Raw genomic sequence first — 18,724 nt, forward strand, 5'->3', positions numbered from 1 at the left:
AACGAGCTGTCAGCTGCCGATGAAAATCTGAAAGTAGCCAAAGAAGAAATGGACAAGTACAGGTAAGTTCAGACACTATATATAGTGGCTCCTGAAAAACCTGTTCCTTTGTTTTTTTGTTTTTTTTTTTTTTAATTTTTAAATTTTTTTATAAACAGATAATGTATTATTAGCCCCCAGGGGCACAGGTCTGTGGCTCGCCAGTCTTACTCACATCACAGCACTCACCATAGCACGTACGCTCCCCAATGTCCATACCCCACCAACCTCTCCCTACACCCCTCCCCCCGGCAACTCTCAGTTTGTTTTGTGACATTAAGAGTCTCTTATGATTTGTCTCCCCCTGATCCCTTCTTGTTTCATTTATTCTTTTCCTACCCCCCAAACCCCAAATGTTGCATCTCCACTTCCTCATATCACGGAGATCATATGATAGTTGTCTTTCTCCCATCGACTTATTTCGCTAACCATAATACTCTCTAGTTCCATCCACATCGTCACAAATGGCAAGGTTCATTTCTTTTGATGGCTTCATGGTATTCATATATATATATATATATATATATATCTCACATCTTTTTTATCCATTCATCTGTTGATGGACATCTAGGTTCTTTCCATAGTTTGGCTATTGTGGACATTGCTGCTATAAACATTGGGGTGCACGTGCCCCTTCAGATCACTATGTTTGTATCATTAGGGTAAATACCTGGTAGTGCAATTGCTGGGTCGTAGGGTCGCTCTATTTTCAGCTTTTTGAGGAACCTCCATGCTGTTTTTCAGAGTGGTTGCACCAGCTTTCATTCCCAAGCAAGTGTAGGAGTGTTCCCCTTTCTCCACATCCTCGCCAGCATCTGTCATTTCCCGACTTGTTAATTTTAGCCATTCTGCCTGGCGTGAGGGGGTATCTCATTGTGGTTTTGATTTGTATTTCCCTGATGCTGAGTGATGTGGACCTGTTTTTCATGTGTCTGTTAGCCAGCTGAATGTCTTTGCAGAAATGTCTGTTCATGTCCTCTGCCCATTTCTTGGTTGCATTATCTGTTCTTTGGGTGCTGAGTTTGCTAAACTCTTTATAGATCTTGGATACTAGCCCTTTATCTGATATGTCGTTTGTAAATATCTACTCCCATTCTGTCAGTTGTCTTTTGGCTTTGTTAACTGTTTCCTTTGATGTGCACAAGCTTTTGATCTTGATGAAGTTCCAATAGTTCATTTTTGCCCTTGCTTTCCTTGCGTTTGGTAATGTTTCTAGGAAAAATTGCTGTGGTTGAGGTCGAAGAGGTTGCTGCCTGTACTCTCTAGGATTTTGATGGATTCCTTTCTCACATTGAGGTCCTTTATCCATTTTGTGAGTTTTCATGTGTGGTGTAAGGAAGTGGTCCAGTTTCATTTTTCTGCATGTGGCTGTCCAATTTTCCCAACACCATTTGTTGAAGAGGCTGTCTTTTTTCCATTGGACATTCTTTCCTGCTTTGTCAAAGATTAGTTGACCATAGAGTTGAGGGTCTGTTTCTGGGCTCTCTCTTCTTTTTCATTGATCCAGGTGTCTGTTTTTGTGCCAGAACCATGGTGTCTTGATGATGACAGCTTTGTAGTAGAGCTTGAATTCCAGAATTGTGATGCCACCAACTTTGGCTTTCTTTTTCAATATTCCTTTGGCTATTCGACGTCTTTTCTGGTTCCATATAAATTTTTTAATCCACTGAGCCACCCAGGCGCCCCTCCCTATAAATTTTTTAAAAGTAATTATATATAATCAAGTTGTTATCAGTTATCGATAGATGTATGTTTCAGTAATAGTGTACTTTTTTAAGATTTTATTTATTTCTTTGGCAGAGAGCTCATAAGTAGACAGGCAGGCGGGAGGGGGCAGGCTCCCTGCTGAGCAGAGAGCCCGACGTGGGGCTGGATCCCCGGAACCTGGGGTCATGACCCAAGCAGAAAGCAGAGGCTTTAACCCACTGAGCCACCCAGGCACCCCTCCATATAAATTTTAAGATTATTTATTCCATTTCTTTGATAAAAATGGATGGTATTTTGATAAGGATTGCATTAAATGTGTAGATTGCTTTGCTTAGCCAAGACATTTTCACAATATTTGTTTTTCCCATCCATGAGCATGGAACATTTTTCCGTTTCTTTGTGTCTTCCTCAATTTCATTCATGAGTACTTTAGAGTTTTCCTAGTATACTTTCTTTGCTGCTTTGCTTAGCTGTATTCCTAGGTATCTTATGGTTTGTAAATGGGATTGACTCCTTAATTTCTTGTCCTTCTGTCTTGTTGTTGTGTAAAGAAATGCAACTGATTTCTGTTCATCGATTTTATATCCTGACAGTTTACTGAATTCCTGTACAAGTTCTAGAAGATTTGGAGTGGAGTCTTTTGGGGTTTCCACATATGGTATCATAGCATCTGCAAAGAGTGAGACTTTCACTTCTATTTTGCCGATTTGGATGCTTTTCATTTCTTTTTGTTGTCTGATTGTGAGACTAGGACTTCTAGTACTATGTTGAATAGCAGTGGTGATAACAGACATTGGTGCCGTGTTCCTGACCTTAGCGGAAAAGCTCTCAGTTTTTCCTCCATTCAGAATGATATTTGCGGTGGGTTTTCATAGATGACTTTGATAATATTGAGGTATGTGCCCTCTATCCCGGCACTTTGAAGTGTTTTGATCAGGAAGGGATGCTGTACTTTGTCAAATGCTTTTCCAGCATCTATTGAGAGTATCATGTGGTTCTTGTTCTTTCTTTTCTTAATGTATTGGATCACATTAATTGATTTGCGGATGCTGAACCACCTTGCAGCCCTGGAATAAATCCCACTTGGTGGTGGTGAATAATCATTTTAATGTACTGTTAGATCCTATTGGCTAGTATTTTGGTGAGAATTTTCGCATCTGTGTTGATCAAGGATATTGGTCTCTAATTCCCTTTTTCTGGGATCCTTGTCTGGTTTGGGGATCAAGGTGATGCCTCATAAAGGGAGTTTGGAAATTTTCCTACCATTTCAGTTTTTTGGAACAGTTTCAGGAGAATCGGAATTAATTCTTCTTTAACTGTTTGGTAAAATTCCCCTGGGAAGCCATCTGGCCCTGGGCTTTTGTTTGGGGATTTTTGATGACTGTTTCAATCTCTGTACTGGTTATGGGTCTGTTCGGGTTTTCTATTTCTTCCTGGCTCAGTAGTGGTAGTTTATATTGTCTCTAACAGTGCACCCATTTCTTCCAGATTGTCAAATTTGTTGGCGCACAGTTGCTTATAATATATTCTTATAATTGTTTGTATTTCTTTGGTGTTGGTTGTGATCTCTCCTCTTTCATTCATGATTTTATTAATCTGGGTCTTTTCTCTCTTCCTTTTGATAGGTCTGTCCAGGGGTTTATCAACCTTATTAATTTTTTCAGAGAACCAGCTCCTAGTTTCATTGTTCTATTGTTTTGGTGGTTTGTATTTCATTGATTTCTGCTCTGATCTTTATGATTTCTCTTCTCCTGCTGGATTTAGGCTTTCTTTGTTGTTCTTTCTCCAGCTCCTTTAGGTGTAGGGTTAGGTTGTGTATTTGCACTAGAGAAGAATGTGTATTGTTGCTTTGGGATGGAATGTTCTGAATACATCTGTGATGTCCATCTGGTCCAGTGTGTCATGTAAGGCCTTTATTTCCTTGTTGATCTTTTGCTTGGATGATCTGTCCATTTCAGTGAGGGGAGTGTTAAAGTCCCCTACTATTATTGTATTATTGTCGATGTGTTTCTTTGATTTTGTTATTAATTGGTTTATATAGTTGGCTACTCCCACATTAGGGGCATAGATATTTAAAATTGTTACATCTTCTTGTTAGAAAGACCCTCTGAGTATGATAAAGTGTCCTTCCTCATCTCTTATTAAGTCTTTGGCTTATTAAGTCTTATTAAGTCTTTGGCTTATTAAGTCTTATTAAGTCTTTGGCTTAAAATCTAATTGATCTGATGTAAGGATTGCCACCCCAGCTCTCTTCTGATGTCCATTAGCATAGTACATTGTTTTCCACACTCTCACTTTAAATCTGGAGGTTTCTTTGGGTCTAAAATGAGTTTCTTGTAGGCAGCATATTGATGGGTTTTGTTTTTTTATCCATTCTCATACCCTGTGTCTTTTGATTAGGGCACTTAGTCCATTAACATTCAGGGTAACTATTGAGAGATATGAATTTAGTGCCATTGTATTGCCTATAAGATGACTGTTACTGTATATTGTCTCTGTTCCTTTCTGATCTACAACTTTTAGGCTCTCTCTTTGCTTAGAGGACCCCCTTCATTATTTCTTGTAGAGCTGGTTTGGTGTTTGCAAATTCTTTCCATTTTTGTTTGTCCTGGAAGCTTTTTATCTCTCCTTCTATTTTCAGTGATAGCCTAGCTGGATATAGTATTCTTGGCTGCATATTTTTCTCGTTGAGTGCTCTGAATATATCACGCCAGTCCTTTCTGGTCTGACAGGTCTCTGTGGATAAGTCTGCTGCCAATCTAATATTTTTGCCATTTTATGTTACAGACTTCTTGTCCCCTGGTGCTGTCAGGATTTTCTTTGTCACTAAGACTTGTAAATTTTACTATTAGATGACGGGGTGTGGACCTATTCTTACTGATTTTGAGGGGGGTTCTCTTCACCTCCTGGATTTTGATGCTTGTTCCCTTTGCCATATCAGGTAAATTATCTGCAATAATTCTCTCCAATATACCTTCTGCTCTGCTCTCTCTTTCTTCTTCTTCTGGAATCCCAATTATTCTAATGTTTCATCTTATGGTATCACATATCTCTCAAATTCTCCCCTTGTGGTCCCATAGTTGTTTGTCTCTCTTTTGCTCAGCCTCTTTATTCTCTGTCATTTGGTCTTCTATATCACTAATTCTTTCTTCTGCCTCATTTATCCTAGCAGTAAGAGCCTCCATTTTTGACTGCACCTCTTTAATAGCTTTTTTGATTTCAACATGGTTAAATTGTAGTTTTTTTATTTCTCGAGAAAGGGCTTTTATTTCTCTGGACAGGGTTTCCTTAATATCTCCCATGCCTTTTTCGAGCCTAGCTAGAACCTTGAGAATCGTCATTCTGAATTCTAGATCTGACATATTACCAATGTCCGTATTGATTAGGTCCCTCGCCTTCAGTATTGCCTCTTGTTCTTTTTTTTTTGTGTGTGTGTGAGTTTTTCCACCTTCTCATTTTGTCCAGATAAGAATATATGGAGGAGCAAATAAAATACTAAAAGGGTGGCAAAGACCCCAGGAAAAAGTGCTTTAACCAAATCAGAAGAGACCCCATATCATGAGGGGGGAGAGAAAGGGGGTAAAAAGAAGTTCAGGGAAAAAAATTTAGAAAGAAAACAAATAAGGAAAAAATATAAAAAAGAAAAAATATATATACATATTAGACTGGTGACTAGAACAGGGTCACTCACTTAATTTTGGGTGTATTTTGGTCTCTTAGAAGAAATTACCTCCCAATATTTTAAAGAATGAAAAACATACGTAACGGTAAACACAATGAAGAGATGGAATATGACTATTAAGATGAAAAAAAATTAATTTCTAAAAAAGGAGTTGATAGATAAGTTGGTTTGGAGAATAAAGAAAAGAAAGTGGAAAGAATTTGCTCAGGCTGGAGATTAGAACAAGACTGGTGTTAGATTTAGGGTGTATTTTGATCCATTAGAAGACGTTGTACCCAAAATTTTCTAGATGGAAAACCATATGTGTATACAAAAACTGAAGTTAGATACAAAGAAGGATAAAATATGATAATAATAATGAAGGTTCAATAAAGTTTTTTTTAAATGAAAAGTAAATTTTTAAGATAAACTAGTTTTAAGAAGCTATAAGAGGAAAGGGTAAACGTTTAAAAAATTAGCAGAAGAAAAAAAATTAAATAAAAAAAAATAACTTTGCAAGACTCAAGTGTCTTGGGGAGAAAGCCATGAATTCCGTGCTTTGCTTTCTCCTCCTCTGCAATTCCACTGTTCTCCTTAGTAAGTGAACTCGGTCTTGGCTGGATTTCTTGTTGATCTTCTGGGGCAGGGGCCTGTAGTAGTGATTCTTAGGTGTCTCTTCCCAGGCGGAATTGCACTGTCCTTTCCAGGGGCCAGCTAAGTAATCTGCTCGGGTTCGCTTTCAGGAGGTTTTGTTCCCTGAAAACTTTCCGTAGAGTTCCGGAAGACAGGAATGAAAATGGCGGCCTCCCAATCTATGGGCTGGAGGAGCCGAGAGCTCAGGGCCCCACTCCCCAGTGCACCCTCAGAGAAAGCGCTAAACCACTCCCGTCTTCCTGGCCTCTGGCTGCGCTATGAGCTCACCCAGCCTGTGACCAAGCATCTCTGTCTCTGGCACACAGCTCCACCTGGAGTCTCCGAACCCCTTAGATCCCTGAGCTCTTCCGGGGGCGTCTTCCCGGATCTTATGGGGACCCCACTCACAGAGCAGTCGCCTGTGCCATGGATTACAGTTCAAGGTAACCCCAATTTGAGAGCTCACTCCTCGGCTCTGTCTCTGTAGCCAGCGTTCCCACTCTAATACCTGCGAGTTTTGTGACACTCAGACACCGCCGATCCTTCTGTGACCCTGCGGGACCTGGGGCCACGCTGTCCCCGCGTGGGCTTCACCCCGGATTAGCCTCTGGAGCGATGTCCCTCAGTGGAGCAGACTTTTAAAAGTCCTGATTTTGTGCTCCGTTGCTCTGCCGCTTGCTGGGAGCCGGCCCTTCCCCCCGGAGTCTATCCTCCCATCGCTTTGAATTCACTTCTCCGTGGGTCCTACCTTTCAGAAAGCGGTCAATTTTCTGTTTCTAGAATTGTTGCTCTTCTTCTCTTCAATCTCCTGTTGGATTTGTAGGTGTTCAGAATGGTTTGATAAGCTATCTAGCTCATCCCTTGCTACCTGATGTCATCTCATCCTGCTACTTCTCCACCATCTTGACTCCTCCCTCCCTTTGGATTTTTAATCTTTGTACATTTTGAGGACTCAATTAAGTAATATACCCCAAAATTCAGAGGATGTATCCAGAGAGAATTAACAGACACAGAAAGATAAGGCACAAAACAATTATGTGACTAAACACGTCCTGATCCCCAGTGTTGGCCTGACTCTGTGGAAACTGGCTCCACTGCAGTGTCCTTGCAGTGGTATCTTGAGGAAAACAGTTTGTCCTCGGATGAGTCCTAGCCATAAACACGGTAGTGCCATCTGATGGCGCTGGTCTTTGCAACCCTGGGAACCATGGCGAAGACAGAGTTAAAGGAGAATAGAGCTTCATGACCAAAGACACTTGTCATGTGATAACTGAGGGAAAGATTGAAAACGGGTAAAGAAATTATGTCAATTCTGAATCTGCAGGCAAAGAAAAACGATTAAGGAAAGGCTGTAACAATAGCTTTGATCCTACTGTCCAATGATAGTCCGCTGAAAGTGTTTCCTGTGTCAGGATCCATTGTATGAGGGGACAGATCAGAGGAGGATGGCCACGTGGGCAGATGATTGAAAATCACACCCCGTGTTGGGTTTTGTCTGATGCAAACAATTGTCCCTCACAGACAACAAGTGGAAGAAATGCAAGATCAGCTGCAGGAGTCCAAGCTCACCTTCAATCACAAGGTAACCTGAGTTGTGTCTGACACACTGACCCCTTGGCGCCCCCTGCAGGTGATGGTAGTGGTCCTTAGAGCCCTGAACATGGGCTTTCGGTGTGTTGGCTTTTTTCAGATCGCAGTTCAGGAGAGGAATGCTCTGGCTAACTGGGTAAGTGTTTTCTTTTTCCTCGTCTTCGTTTGGGGCACAGTCGGGCACAACTGAGTGTGGGTGTGTTTTTCTCCCACAGATGAAAGCTCGATATTGGGAAACAAGGATGATGCAGCAGAGCAGGGAGAACGCCTACCTGAAATACAGGTGTGAGAGTTTGACGTGCGTTTTTACGGTTTTTGCAGAGGTGACGGCTATGCTGTTTAGTGCCTAGGAGAGGACGTGGTGTTGTAATTCTTAGAGATGTCCTTTCTTTTTCTGTGTTCAAGACTACGCATGATGGAAGGGGAGATGATGCCTGGGGGATCCATGAGGCGTGAACAGATGCCTGGAAGGCCTGAGTTGCAGAAGCCTGTGTGGCAAGGTAGGGAGCACGACGTGAAATGCAGCAGCCTGATTTCTGCTGTGAAACCACACGGTGTCCTTCCCGTTGCTGTGGGTGATTGCTGTGTGTCCTGGAGAGAATCACAAGCCTGAAGGTTGTCTGAAGGGGTGACAAGAGGGTGCTTTCCTTATATGCCCCCCGGCAGCAGGACACTAGCCCCTGTGACAGGTGGAGCTCACGCCACTCCACACCTTCCTACCTGCTACCTCCTTCAGAAGAGCTGAGCCTGAGAAGGTGGGAGCTGAGCGCCCTTCCCACCTTGACTCAGTGGTCAAGACTTGGCAAAAAAAAAAAAAAAGACTATTTGAAAAAGGGCAATTATTAACTCGTTATGGAGGTTCCTATATTTTTGTTTTATTTGTAATCTATGAGACCATATTCACCAATGAAATATATTTTACTCCTCTCATGTTATCGGTGCAATGCCATAGCTTTATTGCTCAATCTGCCTATGTTTTCTTTGTTCGTGACTATACAAATGTCAAAGTCTGTTTCTTCCCTGAAATGTTTATTTGTTCGCCAGGCACACATGCTAGGTCTCATCTGCAGGAGGGACAAATGAACCATCCACCTGTGGCCTGAGAAGAGAACATGGGCCGTTCATGTTGGGGGTTTGTGGATGGCACCCATGCAAGGATATTCTCACTTCGATGTTTAGTCTATGAAGAAAAAGTGATTTTGCCTGATGTGTGTTGAGCACCCCAATTTTAGTGTTGATTTCCAGCCAGTTGTTCCCCTACCTGTCCGCATGTGATGGTTTACTTACGGAAACCCTGGAACCAGGGCCCTGGAGTGTCTCCCACAAGAGTCAAGTGACTGGTGTCTCTCTTCGCAAAGGAGTCACTTGAGTCACGGTTGAAACCCTCTGATAAGGGACCCAAGTGTGGGAAAGAGTGCAAGATGGGGGAGGAAGGCATGGAGGGCATGCAAACCACAATAAACCTCTGACCTTTGTCTGATCCAGCACCTAGACCGGTTCCCAGGATGAACAGCCGCACCAGCCCTCAACGGGACCCATTGATGGCTACGGTAAGTGCCGTGGGCGTTTTTAGTTGTGTCCGTTTCTGAAAAGGATTGCAGTGTGGACAGCTCCCTGTCCTGGCCTTGTGGCTGTTGCGTGTGTCCTGGGATCATCCCTTTCAGAGTGCACGCTGTTCACCCAGGAGCCTCTGGGCTGCTCCGTTAGAGATCTGCAATTTCGTGCTTCCTCGCAAAGCTGTATTAGTGGCCCATGATGGTAGGATGCTCACCTCGTGCATGTGTGTGTGTGCGAGTGTATAAATGACTCGAGGAGGATGACATCTCACTCCACAGTGAAGTTGGCTAGTCCGGCTGACTCCTTGCTGTTTGTTTTCCTGAGGGAACAGGAGCATTTTTGGTTTTCGGGTCAGGATTAACCTGGGAGGATGTCTGCAGAGGTCCTCACAGATGGAAAATGGGAAAAGCCAAGACTGCCTCACACTTGGGCCACATGCTTTGGGCAGCTTGAGTGTTAGTGGAGAAGGTGAGCTGTGACCTCCTGTGCGTCCCATCTGTGTGGGTGAAGACGTGAGCTGGAATCCCTCCAGTTGGCCCCTGGGTGAGATGATGTTGAACTCTGGAAGTTCCAGGTGTGTCGTAGAAAATGCCCCCTGGAGCAGCGGCCCCAAAGAGGGAATCCCGGTGACTCCCTGCAGGCCCCACCCCTCACACGTGTTTCAGTTGTGCTCCCGTGAGCAGGTGCTGATGGGGTCTGGTGGCTGTGCCAGCTCATAGCGTCTCTCCCGACCCATCCTGGGAGCATTGCATGTGCTCTCCAGACACATCCGTTTGCATTTGGGGATGTCAAATCAGCCCGTTAGTGGTTCTCAGCACCAAGGACTATGCATTTGCTCTGTGCCTGAGCTAAGGAGGCCCGAATGTCAGGGATGCGGATCATAGAGCTGGTCTTGCTCACTCGTAGGGTCGTGCTTCTCTCAGAAAGTTCTCTTCCAGGTCCACTGCAGGACTCCGGACACTCCTATCTCCTCAGCGGTGTCTGTAGCCATGGACAGCCCTTGTGCAGCATAGCACACCTCCTTGTCAGGGAGGGAAGCAGAGCTGGTCAGGGGGTTGCGGGTGGGCTGCCGCTTGACCCACGAGTGACTGCACTTCCAGGCGTGGACACCAGCCTTCCCATGGCCTCTCATTGTGTCTGTTCTCAATGTACAGAGGAGATGATGTGCTTGCCGTGATGGGGGAAGTATGGTCCCAGCCATAGATACTTGCCTGTCCTGAATGCAGATTTTTTCCCCACTACTTTTAAATTTCTTTTCAGCGTAACAGTATTCATTGCTTTTGCACCACACCCTGTGCTCCATCAAATACGTGCCCTCCCTATTACCCACCACCTAGTTCCCCAACCTCCCACCCCCCGCCCCTTCAAAAGCCTCAGGTTGTTTTTCAGAGTCCATAGTCTCTCATGGTTCATCTCCCCTTCCAATTTCCCTCAACTCCCTTCTCCTTTCCATCTCCCCATGTCCTCCATGTTATTTGTTATGCGCCACAAATAAGTGAAACCATATGATACTTGACTCTCTCTGTTTGACTTATTTCACTCAGCATAATCTCTTCCAGTCCCGTCCATGTTCATACAAAAGTTAGGTATTCATCCTTTGTGATGGAGGCATAATACTCCATCGTGTATATGGACCACATCTTCCTTATCCGTTCATCCATTGAAGGGCATCTTGGTTCTTTCCACAGTTTGGCGGCCGTGGCCATTGCTGCTATAAACATTGGGGTAGAGATGGCCCTTCTTTTCACTACATCTGTATCTTTGGGGCAAATACCCATTAGTGCAATTGCAGGGTCATAGGGAAGCTCTATTTTTAATTTCTTGAGGAATCTCCACACTGTTCTCCAAAGTGGCTGCACCAACTTGCATTCCCACCAACAGTGTAAGAGGGTTCCCCTTTCTCCATATCCTATCCAACACACGTTGTTTTCTGTCTTGCTAATTTTGGCCACTGAATGGAGTTTTTTCCTGAGTTGATTATCCTTGGCAGCAGACTCCTTGTCTCTGTCGAGGTGCAGACCTATATTAACATGTGGTGACAGTAGTTTTCCCCATGGCATCTGTTCACCCCAGTTTCTAGGGGAGACACAGGGGACGGGTAGCCATTCTGGCACCAATGCTACTGTCTTGGAATGTGGTGGTGGGGAAGATGCGTGTGCGTGTGTGTGCACCCCTGCCTGCCCACAGCGCACACCGAGGAAGTAACTGGGAGAGGAGGACCCCTCCTTTCACAGTGAAGTCCTCTGGCCGGCCTGACTCCCTTTAGGTTACGTTCAGGTGCGCTGGTGTTGTGCTCATGCTGGGGATAGATGGGTCTGGTAATCCTCACAAAAGGAAACTGGGGAAAACTCTCTGTGCATTTTATACTGTCTCCTTTGCAGTCTGGAGTGTTCTCAGGGCATGTTTCACGAGTCATCCCCATTTTACTTCTGCTGGAAAACGTGCCATGCAGAACTAGCCCAATTAACACCCTTTCTACAAGTATTTTGAAGTGTCAAAGCTCTCAGGTGCACTGTCGTAATCACACATTGGCTCACACGTTCTGAAGGGGGACGTCAGTGATTACCTGTGTGGCCAGTGCCTCCCAGCCCTTCAGCTGGGCTTCAGGAGCAGTTCATTTGGTCCTAAGTTAGTGTGAGAGCTGATTTCTTTTCTCATCACATGTGTGGAGTTTTCCTTCGGGAAGTATATACCCTTTTGTGAATTCTCTTATATGGCCTTCCTGTCTTCATTTCCCATTGGACAAAATTACTCTGGAACTCAGTAGGTTGAAACTTCCAAATCACTGTGTTTTAAGGCAAACTCAGGGGGCGCCTGTGTGGCTCAGTGGGTTAAAGCCTCTGCCTTAGGCTCAGGTCACAATCCTAGGTCCTGGAATCAAGCCCCACATCAGACTCTCTGCTTAGTGGAGAGCCTGCTTCCCTTCCTCCCTCTGTCTGCCTCTCTGCCTGCTTGTGATCTCTGTCTGTCAAATAAATAAAATCTTAAAAAAGGAAAAAGGAAAAACACAGGTGCTGAGTGTACACAAGGGTTTTTGGTATTATGTTCCTCAGAAGACACTTTTCCAGTGCCCCTGTCAGACCACAAGCCCCTAAGGTATTTGTGGCCATGGACAGAAACTGTAGAGAGTAGAGGACCCCTTTGTCAGGAGGCAAGGCAGCGTGGAGACAGTCAGGGACTTACCAGCAAACGATTCCCCTCAAGTGGCTCGGAAACTTTGTGGAGAAAGGGCATTTAGTTTTGTCACATGCTCTCTATTCTGACTAAAACAAAATCTTCTCCGGTGGCTGAGGAAGAAAGAGGAAGTGTTGTCCTGGATGTCGATGCCTCCATGTCTGGAATGTGCTGCTTTACTAGTTTGCAATGATCCTTTTTCATCTGTAAGACACTAACTACTTCTTGATGGGCAGACATGGGCAGTGATGTTTGGTGACAGGCTTTTCCTGTAACAGCCATTGCCCTCTCCCCCCTCCTTGTACTGGCACCAGCTGGGAGGGGCATGAACGTTTTCTAGCACGATGCAGCTCTCCTGGAAGGTGGCATTGGAGAAGGAGCCGGGTGCTGAGAGTTCTTTGTTTTGGTTCTTTTTCTTGGTGTTGCAACTTTTGTCTGTTTTACTAAAATATTTTCTTGTCTGTTCTGCAGGTCGGTAGAGGTGTGAGAGTGTTTCCTCATTGCCCAGGGCCCCTCCGTATGCCCTACCACATGGGGCGGAATGTACCAGGCTTCCCTCCTCCTCATCCACCTCCGCAGTGGTGGGCATGGGGGCCTCAGCCACACCTCGTTCCTCCACCACATGGTGAGATGATCTGAACTGACGTGAGTCGTAAAGCTTATTCATAGTTGAACCCCTTCTGTCAGTGGAGAGGATGGAGAGGTGGTACCACAAGGCATTGCAGTGCAATGATAAGCCCGAGTGAGGACATGGTAACATTCCTCCACTTTGGGTGGATGTCGATCTCATGGACTGTCTGGTTCACCATACAGAACTGGGCAGCAGGTGTCTGCCGTGGTGAAGAAAAGTGACATTTCACAGAGGACAGACATAGAAGCATTGCCCAGGTGCACTACACGGGCATGACGTTTTGGGCTCTGGGCTGGATGAAGCACAACCTTCACATCACTCTCACGTGTGGAGGCCCCAGTTGTTTAGCATTATAGATTAGTTCTGGAAACATCTGTCCCTTGGCAGAGTGGTCATATCCGCGATGGTGAGGGACAGTTCTCTCCTTCTTCCACAGGGGTCAGAGGAGTCCTGTGAGAAACACGAAGGACACGCCAGAGGGAGAGAAGAGAATAGGCTGTGGCCGGGGGAGAGGGTTGGCTTGAATCCTGTGTGGTCATCGCCAGTCTGAATCCACCTCCACCCCTTTTAGGGCTTCCTTCCCTTTCAGAAGCCTCTGGTGCTCAAGGGGGCAATAGCAGCACTATGCCCAAGGAGGTCCCAGAGAAGATCCAAGTAAATACTGGGGTGTTTTTAGTTGTCCCATTTCTGGAGTCCTGTTCCTCTCTGGGCAGCACCGTGTCCTGACCTTTGTCTGTTGGGTATCTCCTGGGGTCCACGTGTGGTGTCGTTTCCTGTTCAAAGGGACAAGTCTTTGTGGGGAGCTTACAGGCGTCTCTGTTTCCAGATCATCACCTTGCGGTTGTGTTGGTGGAGCAAAGGCATCGTTTGTGCTCAGGGCTTGACATTCAAGGGGAAACCGGGCTGGGGATGCAGTAATATTCTGAAGTTCCTCAGGACACACGTGCGTGTTCCTGGCTGTTTGCACGCACTGAGAAGTGGGCAAGTGCCTTTGTTGGGAAGGAAGTGTCTCCGTTGCACAATGGCAGACATCTGTCTCTTACATCGTGCACATCCAGCATCCGCATATGTCGTTCTGGGAGGGATGAAACCACCTCTCACTTCAACTGCAGTGTGTAGAGTTTGAGCTGTCATTTCCTTAGTTGTGTAAACCCCTGACACAGGGCTGTAGTCCCTTTATTGATCATTAGTTTAGGGTCTGCCCTTGTCCTCTGCAGTCTGGAACCTTGTGGGAAATGTCTTGTCTGGTCTGGGAGGCGAGAACGAGAAACAGTGGCCGATGCTGGTGGCTGGTGTGGAGGGTTCGTTGGAATGTTGCTCAGTCACTTCCGGGGGGGGGAAGCTTCTGTCTTTTCTATGGCGTGTGTCAGATATGGATGCTGGAGCGTCCTCCACAAGAACCAGCGGTGCTGCCCACAGGCCTCTCATGTCATGACGGAGTGAAGGCCGCTACGGACATGGTAACTTTAATCCAGTTGTTCTGTAGATAGAATTGATGGACCTTGTCTTCCAGTCACACTGAGGGGGTTGGCGGGTCCCTTGTGGTGACAGAGAGCTGCCCTTGTCTGATAGCTGGACACAGAAGGTGTGCGTGCGCAGATGGTACAGAGATGACACTCTGTGCTCTGGGAGGGATGAGGCCTGCTCTTAATGTGAGGAATTGAGGGTGTGTGTCTGAGCGAAGGGAGGGACACACTGATGAAAGGACATAGACGGTGTGTTCCGTACAAGGGAAGAACCAGAGATGTGTCCAGGAGGAAGTGAGGGAGCCCCGAGTCACACAGAAACAGGAGGTTGTGGATGCTGAGAAGTCTAGAGGTGCTCAGGGAGAGCCTGGGCTTCTCTCAGGGAGGGTGAGGCTGTTCCCGGCAGGCCAGCAGCTTGAGAGTGAGTGTGAGGACACCGTGCGGTCCACACCGACTGCTGCATGTGTTCACTCACACAGTGTGGATCACGCCGTTATTTGTCTCAGAATGTCGTTTTTGCCATGAAGCCATTCACTCAAGAGTCTGTGAAGAGCATTGTTTCCCTAAATTTCTGAAGGCTCTGAACCATGTGAAAGACTCGTGGAGATTTGGGAAATTTAACATGGTCTTTGGGGATTCTTGTCTGGCTGACATTATGTCCCCCATTGAGAACACGTGAAGACAGGACCGAAAACCGGTGAAGGGTGGCTGCCCTCCCCTTAGCGTGAGACAGAGTGTTAGTGGGGGAGTCCATGTTGACCAGGAGCCGCTCTAGCTGGAGCCCTGTCACCAGGCCTCTGCATCTGCATCACCGCCCTGCCTGCAGCTGTGCACCTCCCCCGGGGCTTCAGTCCCAGTGTCCTGCGGATTTGCCTGTGTTCCTGATTTCTCAGCCCAAATACCAGCTCTCAGTGGGGCCTTCTCTGGGCCTCAGCTTTTTTAAAATTTGTGATAGAGAGAGCATACTGGATTCTGAGGTCACTAGAGCAGTAGGAGTTGAAGTACATAAAGAACCTGCAGAGGTCCCTGGGTGTCTCAGTCGGTTAAGCAGCAGAATCTTGATTCCTGCTCAGGTCATGATCTCGAGCTTCTTAGATTGAACCCCAAGTCGGGCTTGGTGCTGAGTGTGGCGCCTGTCTGGGATTCTCTCTCTCTCTCTCACCTTCTTCCCCTTCCCTCTTCGCTCACAAGTTTGTCCTTTCGCAGTCTCTGTCTCAAAAAGAAAAAATAAATAATTGGCAAAGTGTCTGGGCTCTGACCATTCACTGTTCTCACGTTTAAAGGAAAATAGCTCCATGCCGATGAGTGTCAAAATATGTTCATTTAAGTCCACAAAATACACTAAGAGTGTAACACCTCAGCCCAGGTAGTGGCAATTCTCATTTCAAAGTCAAGGCAAAGAGCCCCCTTTTTCTATTAAATGTAAAAGATAGTTAAGAGAATGGGTACAATCAGAGATTTATATGTGAGATGTAAAGACAATTACTGTCTATTATGAATAGACTCGCAGAGGCGGCCACACACTCAAGTGTTGCTCCAAGGCCTCAGATACACTATTGGAGGCAGAGAACATTTGGGAAAACAGAAGGTCCCATTGTCCTAACCCAAGTCCTTTTGTCTTACAGGCTAATCACTTTGTAATCTGAAGACTTCCTTGACCTCCAACAACCAGGCTCCAATGGGTTTATATTTAGTAAAGATATGAATGCTTTCTGCCTGGTGGTCTGAATGCTTTCCCTGCCCATCCTGTCCCCTGTGCTTTGTCTCTCCTAGTATCCCCCCAATAAACCATTCACAGTTCTGTCTCTGTGTCAGCGTCTGCCTTCAGGAGGACCAAAGTCCCTCTCCTTCGAGTGCACAGGGTGAAGCCTTCAGACACAGATAACACCCTGGCAGCCGTGGGGTGATGGAGGATAGAGCAAGATTACCCTTCGTGGTTCCTCTACTGCAAGGGACTCCAGGAATCCTCTGGGGAGGTGCCCAGCTTGAATTTAGATCCGCTGCTTTGGTATTAACTCTGGTGACAGATCCTCTTGAGCACATGGACCCTGCTAGTTTAGGGGGGTAGTGATCAGCAAGACAGATGGCTGTCCCCAGGCAGTGGTCTGCTGTGACGGCAGACAAGGAAGTGTCTGGAGAGGCCCTGAGAAGCTGGTGAGGCGCTGAGAACCTGGAGGCCCTGCATTAATCCAGGTTTTGTGCAGTGGTTTCACCTTACCAGCTGCCCCCCAACTACAGGGGGGCCTTGAGTGGAGCAGATGGTGACAGTTTTCTTGGTAAGACCCATGATGTCCCACAGTCCTCCCACAGTTCCCTATTAAGGGATGGGGAGGGCAGAGGTCAATGACAGGAGACCCATCCCTTCCTCAGCAGCAGGAGGAGTTGGGTGTTTGCTTCTGTCAGCTTTTAGGCCCTTTCTGCCAATCCCTTCTGCAGCAGAGCTGCTGCATCCTGCAAAGCCCTCCTTCCCAGGTCATGGACGCAGCCATCCTCCAGCAGCTTTGGGGTCATGGCTGGGCCACCAAAGTATCAAGGTCATTCTGTCCACATGCTTCCCAGGAGCAGCTGGTAACTGCACTGCAGCAGTCAGGGTCAGCCTGAGCAGCCTTTATAAATGGGATTGTCACGCCCTGTGGCAGTGTCTGGGCTGAATGTGGGCAGGAGAGAGGGGGAAACAGGAGAGGTGGTTCCCTCTGGTGTTCCTGGACAGAGCTGCAGAGAGTGGAAGGCCTGAAGGTCTGCAGAGTGATAGAGATTGTCAGGGTGAGACACTGAGGGAGTGGTGGGGGGATTGGGCAAGTGCTAGCAAGGGAGAAGAAGTGAGGGAGACAGGGTAGAGAGAAGCAGAGACAAAGAAGAAGTTCAAGGATGAAGAGAGGTTGCTGGTCTAGGTGTGTGGAGGTGGAGCATGGACCATGGTGGAGGAGGTCTAGGTAGGTGCTCTGAGCATTGGGACCAGAGAAGGTGGGAATCCTGGACATCAGATTTCCCTGAGCCCACAGCTCAGACCTCTCTGGGGCTGAGCTGTGCAGAGGCCGTTTCACTTGGGAAGATGGGCGCACCTCTTTTTGCATGGGGTTGTGGGGCCCAGCCTCAGGATCTGTCAGGGAGTAAGCACCCTCTGACCTTCCAGCTGAGATGCCATGACTTGCAGCATTGCCGGGATTCCCAGGGTGGCCAGCAGAGGGAGCCTGTCCACCTCCAACAGAAAGGGGGTGGGTTCTCTGCGTGTGCAGCCTTGGCCAACAGAGGGCGGACCATCGGCTTTTCGGACCCAAGGGGCCTCAGCAGGAAGGGCTTCTGTAGCTGCCTAGGGATCTAGCTCCAGTCTCACTGCCAAGGGATAGGGAGCCAGAGCTGTATTTCCAGCCGGTTCCCCTATGCCCTAGGGAGATTGTGGGGGTTTTGCAACAACTTGTTGCCTCCTGAGTTGTGACACAGAAGATGCCTTGTTGGCTGAGTGCTGAGGAGGGGGCTCTGGGAGCTTCTCCGGGACGTGCTGGTAGGTGGGACGTACAGGTGCTTACATATTGGGGCTCTTCCCAGGGTTTGGTCCTCATTGTCCCTGAGGGCATTGGAAAAGACCCTATTTTACTCGGGTCTCTGGATTGAGAGGTTAGGGGACACCACATCAGAAATGCTGTGGTTGGTCTTGTTACCAATGCCGACTTGCTTCTGGGTGAAATCGTGACTGAGCTTCAGAGGAACTGGAGGTACATTGGGTTGGGACAGGAATGCAGGAACCACTGACCTTCAGGACCTTCTAGAAGGAGGAGCTGGGATCCCCCTCTCTGTGATTTGCTAGACCCAGTGCCCCAGGTAAAAGCACAGACTGTCCTGTACTGAACTATGCTTTTATTACTTTTCAGTGTTTATTGTTTCCAACAACGTTACAAGTGAACACTTGACAGGTACCTGATTCCATAAACCTTTCCTTCTTTTAGAGTTAGATTTAAAAGGAAAACAGGGATTGTTTTATTTATCCTTTCCGGTCTTCATTAGAAGGAAACTCATCAATAATATCTTCAAAACGTGCCTTTTACCTCATCTCCTTTTCTCTGTTTTCTTTTTTAACAATGTTATGCAAGTACAGTGGTGAAGAGGGGGAGGCAGAGGCAGAGGGAGAAGGTGACTCAACACTGAGTGGGGATTCCAATGTGGGACTCGATCCCAGGATCCTGAGATCAAGACCTGATCCACCCAGGTGCCTCTGCTTATCTCCTTATTAACTGAGATTTGCCACGTTTTCTAATGTTCTCATGAGCC

General features: G+C 46.7%; 1 protein-coding gene across 3 annotated transcripts; it reads left to right on the forward strand.

The window, feature by feature from the left end:
* Positions 1-9: 9 nt before the first annotated feature.
* On the forward strand, positions 10-16,233 carry LOC123933497 (transport and Golgi organization protein 1 homolog). 3 transcript variants are annotated; one of them, XM_045992734.1, is made up of 8 exons: positions 10-62; positions 7,562-7,622; positions 7,731-7,766; positions 7,846-7,913; positions 8,036-8,130; positions 9,116-9,180; positions 12,833-13,006; positions 16,084-16,233. In XM_045992734.1, the coding sequence occupies exons 1-7, from the start codon at positions 49-51 to the stop codon at positions 12,998-13,000; spliced, it is 507 nt and encodes a 168-aa protein (XP_045848690.1). In that variant the 5' UTR covers positions 10-48; the 3' UTR covers positions 13,001-13,006; positions 16,084-16,233. The 3 variants fall into 3 exon arrangements, with proteins under 3 accessions (XP_045848690.1, XP_045848691.1, XP_045848692.1); XM_045992735.1 differs by having other exon boundaries at positions 12,833-12,986; XM_045992736.1 differs by lacking the exon at positions 12,833-13,006.
* Positions 16,234-18,724: the final 2,491 nt, after the last annotated feature.

This window comes from Meles meles, chromosome 21 (genome assembly GCF_922984935.1).
Source record: "Meles meles chromosome 21, mMelMel3.1 paternal haplotype, whole genome shotgun sequence".
Classification (NCBI taxonomy): Eukaryota; Metazoa; Chordata; class Mammalia; order Carnivora; family Mustelidae; genus Meles; species Meles meles.

What these genes read in the sequence shown, in the direction of transcription:
- LOC123933497 (XM_045992734.1), top strand. An exon ending in GCAGAAGCCTGTGTGGCAAG is followed by an intron (nt 8,131 to 9,115) that starts GTAGGGAGCACG and finishes TGTCTGATCCAG; the next exon opens with CACCTAGACCGGTTCCCAGG. An exon ending in GGGACCCATTGATGGCTACG is followed by an intron (nt 9,181 to 12,832) that starts GTAAGTGCCGTG and finishes TCTGTTCTGCAG; the next exon opens with GTCGGTAGAGGTGTGAGAGT.